This window comes from Ovis aries, chromosome 1 (genome assembly GCF_016772045.2).
Source record: "Ovis aries strain OAR_USU_Benz2616 breed Rambouillet chromosome 1, ARS-UI_Ramb_v3.0, whole genome shotgun sequence".
NCBI lineage: Eukaryota > Metazoa > Chordata > Mammalia > Artiodactyla > Bovidae > Ovis > Ovis aries.
Genome location: NC_056054.1, coordinates 21,532,006 through 21,538,279, shown reverse-complemented (window position 1 = coordinate 21,538,279; position 6,274 = coordinate 21,532,006). Strand labels below are relative to the sequence as shown.

General features: G+C 46.2%; 1 protein-coding gene across 6 annotated transcripts in view; it reads left to right on the top strand.

Moving 5' to 3' along the window:
• The first annotated feature begins 4,837 nt into the window (after positions 1 to 4,837).
• LOC114114831 (taurochenodeoxycholic 6 alpha-hydroxylase-like) overlaps positions 4,838 to 6,274 on the top strand; it is a 43,411-nt gene continuing 41,974 nt past the window's right edge. For all 6 annotated transcript variants that reach the window (XM_060408488.1, XM_042247562.1, XM_027969721.3 and 3 more), the window contains exon 1: positions 4,838 to 5,055. In XM_060408488.1, the coding sequence (XP_060264471.1) occupies positions 4,861 to 5,055 (195 nt within the window). In that variant the 5' untranslated portion in view covers positions 4,838 to 4,860. The remainder of the gene's footprint in view (positions 5,056 to 6,274) is intronic.

Sequence of the window (6,274 nt, the reverse complement as noted above, 5' to 3'; positions counted from 1 at the left end):
CGATCCCAAAGAAAGGCAATGCCAAAGAATGCTCAAACTACTGCACAATTGCACTCATCTCACATGCTAGTAAAGTTGGTTTTCTTATTTTTTTCTGAACAGTCCAAGGTAAGAGAAAACCAAGTAAGACAGCAGGTGTTGCGAGAGGGCATCAGAGGGCAGACACACTGAAACCATACTCACAGAAAACTAGTCAATCTAATCACATGGACCTCAGCCTTATCTAACTCAATGAAACTAAGCCATGCCGTGTGGGGCCCCCTAAGACAGGCGGGTCATGGTGGAGAGGTCTGACAGAATGTGGTCCACTGGAGAAGGGAATGGCAAGCCACTTCAGTATTCTTGCCTTGAGAACCCCATGAACAGTATGAAAAGGCAAAATGATAGGATACTGAAAGAGGAACTCCCCAGCTCAGTAGGTGCCCAATATGCTACTGGAGATCAGTGGAGAAATAACTCCAGAAAGAATGAAGAGATGGAGCCAAAGCAAAAACAATACCCAGTTGTGGATGGGACTGGTGATAGAAGCAAGGTCTGATGCTGTAAAGAGCAATATGGCATAGGAACCTGGAATGTCAGGTCCATGAATCAAGGCAAATTGGAAGTGGTCAAACAGGAGATGGCAAGAGTGAACGTCGACATTCTAGGAATCAGCGAACTAAAATGGACTGGAATGGGTGAATTTAACTCAGATGACCATTATATATACTACTGCAGGCAGGAATCCCTTAGAAGAAATGGAGTAGCCATCATAGTCAACAAAAGAGTTGGAAATGCATTACTTGGATACAATCTCAAAAACAACAGAATGATCTCTATTTGTAATCCAAGTCTATGCCCCAACCAGTAACACTGAAGAAACTGAAATTGAACACTTCTATGAAGACCTATAAGACCTTTTAGAACTAACACCCCAAAAATATGTCCTTTTTATTATAGGGGACTGGAATGCAAAAGTAGGAAGTCAACAAACACCTGGAGTATCAGGCAAATTTGGCCTTGGAATACAGAATGAAGCAGGGCAAAACTAATAGAGTTTTGCCAAGAAAATGCACTGGTCATAGCAAACACCCTCTTCCAACAACACAAGAGAAGACTCTACACATGGACATCACCAGATGGTCAACACCAAAATCAGATTAATCATATTCTTTGCAGCCAACGATGGAGAAGCTCTATACAGTCAGCAAAAATAAGACTGGGAGCTGACTGTGGCTCAGATCATGAACTCCTTATTGCCAAATTCAGATTTAAATTGAAGAAAGTACGGAACATCACTAGACCATTCATGTATGACCTAGATCAAACCCCTTATGATTATACAGTGGAAGTGACCAATAGATTTAAGGGCCTAGAGCTGATAGATAGAGTGCCTGATGAGCTATGGACAGAGGTTTGTGACATTGTACAGGAGACTGGGATCAAGACCACCCCCATGGAAAAAAATGCAAAAAAAGCAAAATGGCTATCGGGGAAGCCTTACAAATAGCTGTGAAAAGAAGAGAGGTGAAAAGCAAAGGAGAAAAGGAAAGATATAAGCATGTGAATGCAGAGTTCCAAACAATAGCAAAAAGAGATAAGAAAGCCTTCCTCAATGATCAATGCAAAGAAATAGAGGGAAACAACAGAATAGGAAAGACTAGAGATCTCTTCAAGGAAATTAGATATCAAGGGAACATTTCATGCAAAGATGGGCTTGATAAAGGACAGAAATGGACTGGACCTAACAGAAGCAGAAGATACTAAGAAGAGATGGCAAGAATCCGCAGAAGAACTGTACAAAAACGATCTTCATGACCAAGATAATCATGATGGTGTGATTATTCTCCTAGAGCCAGACATCCTGGAATGTGAAGTCAAGTGGTCCTTAGAAAACATCACTACGAACAAAGCTGGTGGAGGTGATGGAATTCCAGTTGAGCTATTTCAAATCCTGAAAGATGATGCTGTGAAAGTGCTGCACTCAATATGCCAGCAAATTTGGAAAACTCAGCAGTGGCCAAAGGATTGGAAAAGGTCAGTTTTCATTCCAATCCCAAAGAAAGGCAATGCCAAAGAATGCTCAAACTACTGCACAATTGCACTCATCTCACACACTAGTAAAGTAATGCTCCAAAATCACTGCAGATGGTATTGCAGCCATGAAATTAAAAGATACTTACTCCTTGGAAGGAAAGTTATGACCAATATAGATAGTATATTCAAAAGCAGAGACATCCCTTTGCCAACAAAGGTCCGTCTAGTCAAGGCAATGGTTTTTCCAGTGGTCATGTATGGATGTAAGAGTTGGACTGTGAAGAAAGCTGAGTGCCGAAGACTTGATGCTTTTGAACTGTGGTGTTGGAGAAGACTCTTGCAATTCCCTTGGACTGCAAGGGGATCCAACCAGTCCTTTCTAATGGAGATCAGTCCTGGGTATTCTTTGGAAGGAATGATTCTAAAGCTGAAACTCCAGTACTTTGGCCACCTCATGCGAAGAGTTGACCCATTGGAAAAGACTCTGATGCTGGGAGGGATTGGGGGCAGGAGAAGAAGGGGATGACAGAGGATGAGATGGCTGGATGGCATCACTGACTCGATGGACGTGAGTTTGAGTGAACCCTGGGAGTTGGTGATGGACAGGGAGGCCTGACATGCTGCGATTCATGGGGTCACAAAGAATTGGACACGACTGAGTGACTGAACTGAACTGCACTGATCAAAGGAAAATGAAAGGAAAGGAAAGTCACTCAGTCATGTCCAACTCTTTGTGACCCCATTAAATGTAGCCTACCAGGCTCCTCTGTCCATGGGATTTTCCAGGCAATATTCCTGGAGTGGATCGCCATTTCCTTCTCCAGGGGATCTTCCCGACCCAGGGATCGAACCCAGGTCTCCCACATTGTAGACAGACGCTTTACTGTCTGAGCCACCAGGGACGATCATAGGAAAGAGATTATTAAATGTTTTCAGAATGTGATTATATTTAAATTTATATGAGTTTTTAAAAATTCATTAAAAAAACCTTTTATTGCCATGTCACTGATTTGCCCTGTTCTGTAATGTTATGTGTACAGCACAGGGATTCTGATGCTTTTCCCTTAGAGCTTACTAGAAAATATTGAGCATAGTTCCTTATTTTATACCATAGGTTCTTGTTTCTCCTACTCTTTTTCAACCTTTATTTCAAACTGTCACATCTTAATGGTACAGCAATTTTGGAAATTCACTTGCTGGAAATGTACTGGCCTTCCTGACTTTGCCTGTCACATACCTCCTTCTCACAATCTTGGTGCCTCCTATCCCCTCTGATCCAGTCTTCCTGACCCACACACACACACAACTGTGGCCCAGGGAATGGTTCTCTCCTGTTGGAGGGGCAGATGTGGTTCCAGTACAGGCGGACGCTGACCCCAGCCTTCCACCATGACATCCTGAAGCCCTCCATGGGGCACATGGCCTACTCTGTCCAACTGATGGTGGTGAGTCCACCTCTCTCTCATCTGTGCATATTCACACCAAGCTCAATCCACAGTTCACTCTCAACCAGATATATCCATCATACATCCATCAGAAACAGCCCCCTAGAATAATGCGCTCAATCCCAGAGACAGGCACATTACACCCTAGAGTGCACAAACATATTGTCAAGTGCTGAAACTCCCTTCTACAGCCAAGCCTGTTCCCTCTTGCAGACACATGGACATATTATTACCCAACTTATGTGACACACACCTCAGCATACATGTGCTACTGCCATATAGAGATAAGAATTTGGGGCTATGGTGGGGCTGCATCTGGGCCCCCAGAGTCCTCATTTCTGGTTGAGAACCAGTGTTCTGGGACAGACACAGTGATCATGGGGAGAAAGGATAATGTGCAGATGGAGGGACAGCTGAAGAAGAAGACCTGGAGGCACTTGGACTTCCTGGGCATCCTCCTCTTTGCGAGAGTGAGTGTGGGCAGGAGAGGCCTAAGCCTTTGTGCAGAAGCACACAGGAAGTGCATACCTGCACTCTGGCCCTGCCTCAGTAGATGGAGAATGGGAGCAGCTTGTCTTATGAGAACCTGTGGAAGTTTCAGTTGCCTTGGACAAATGAAAATGATTCATGTTGTCAAGCAGGGTATTTCAAGGCTATTTATACTAGAGAATATCACACTGTTAAATAAGACACCACAGGGATATTCTATTCAAGGGAGCTTTTTTTTAAAATTTTTTAATCAGCTTGTTTGTTTGTTCTTTAACGTTTTGTATTTGTTACTGAAATGAAAGTCGCTCAGTAGGGTACAACTCTTTGCACCCCTATGGACTGTAAAGTGCCAGGCTCCTCTGTCTGTGGAATTCTCCAGGCAAGACTACTGGAATGGGTAGCCATTGCTTTCTCCAGGGGATCTTCCTGACCAAGGATCAACCTGGGTCTCCTGCATTGCAGGCAGATTCTTTATCCTCTGAGCCACCTGCCCAATTTTTATTGGAGTACAGTCAATGATCAATGTGTGATAGTTTCAGGAGAACTCTGAAGAGACTCAGTCATCGGGAAGCTTTTAAAAATATTTACTTTTCTCTTTTATTTCAAACTGTCTAAAGGTTTAAAAAATGTAAGCAGATGATAGTTTGCAGTATCCTAGAACAACTCAAACTCCAGAATCAAGTTAGAAATATTATCTTCTCTTTATAATACCTACATTTTGTAACAAAAGAGAGATTGGTTTAAGAAAACAAATACAAAAAACAGCAACAAACCTGGAAGCCCAGTCTGAGCTCTGCCTTCACCTTCATCCTCCCCCAGGTGGGCGGGGACATCCTCCCAGATCAGGCTGGGTGCTCAGGGGAGGTCAGGCACAGTCAGGGACAGTCAGTGATCCAGAAGCCACTGCACCATGAGTGTCTCTGCACTGAGCCCCTCCAGAGCCCTGGGCGGGGTCTCTGGGCTCCTGCCAGTGGTCTTGCTGCTCGGTTTGGTTCTGGTTCTGCTCAAGGCGGCACAGCTCTACCTGCGCAGACAGTGGCTGCTCAAAGCCCTTCATCACTTCCCGTCTCCTCCTTCCCACTGGTTCTATGGACACAAGCTGGAGGTAGGATGGAGCTGGATGGGGGAATGGGAGGGTCGGGAGGGCCGGAGATCTAGAGCATGGTCACACTCAGCAAGTTCATATCTGGCCCTGTGGTTGCCTGAGAGCACAGATGTGCAGTCTGATGGATCAGCCCCGTGGGTTCACTGTGTGTGGGGACAACAGACAGGAGTCTAAGAAGGTGTCAAGTCACAGGAAAAGAGGCTTATCTGCGGGGTTGGGTTACGTCAGGTGTGGAGACAAACCGGCTTGGTTCATTCAGACTAAGGGATTTTCTAGTCCTATAAGGTCAGTGCCAGAAACCCACACCAGAGGCCACACACAGGAGTGAAGTTTCCAGGATGGGGCCAGATGAGGAAAACTGCCTGCTTGGTGTCCTCTCTCTGAACTATGAGCTCTTGGAACTGAGCCTGTAATCCTCCCACCCTCAGCCCCCAAAACAGAGCCTGCACAGAGCGGTGTCAGTCCATTGTGTGGAGGGACAGGCAGGAGGGAAAGGAGCAGCTTGCAGGTTGGGAGGGGCAGCACCTGCCCACCCAGCACCAGCACCAAAGCCTGGGGGTGGGGGAGCTCAGAGCAAAGTCAGGGCCCACATGGACATGGGTCACCAAGCCACCAAGGGTCTGTGGCTTAAACAAATTTTAGGAGATGATCACAGGTTGCAGAGAGCTGAGGTCTCTCTCAGCAGCACGATTAGAGCAGAGTGCAGCCAAAGACGAGAACTAGAAGCAGCCCAAGCTCCATCCGGGCTGGCCCAGCACCTCTCTCCCCTCTCCTTCCTGATCTCCTGCACCCCAGGCCACTCAAGGTCCTCCCCCACTGCCTGTGCACACCAGCCTCTGGGACTCGGCTCCCATGTGCCCTCTCCCCGGAATGATCTCATCCCTCCTATGACTGTCTCACAAGCCCCAGGCCCAAGTCATTTTCATCCTGGGTTTCCCAGGAGAGGAGAGGACTTTTTCCCTTGGATGTCCTTCTCATAAGTCAGTGGTAACTGGATGCAGCTATTTCTCTCTGCAAGATCTTAGCGATGAGCTGCTTCTGGGAAACCTTGCCTCTGGCTCATGTTTCTATCCTGAAAGCATGTTGGTAAATTATGAGCCAAAGAAAGAGCAAGTGCAGGAAGACTTTCCTAACACCCAGGTCTGAGTTAGGCCCCCTTCCCCAAAGCCTCCCCATAGGCTTTGTCTTCTGTCCATCACCCTTTCATGACGCCCTCCGC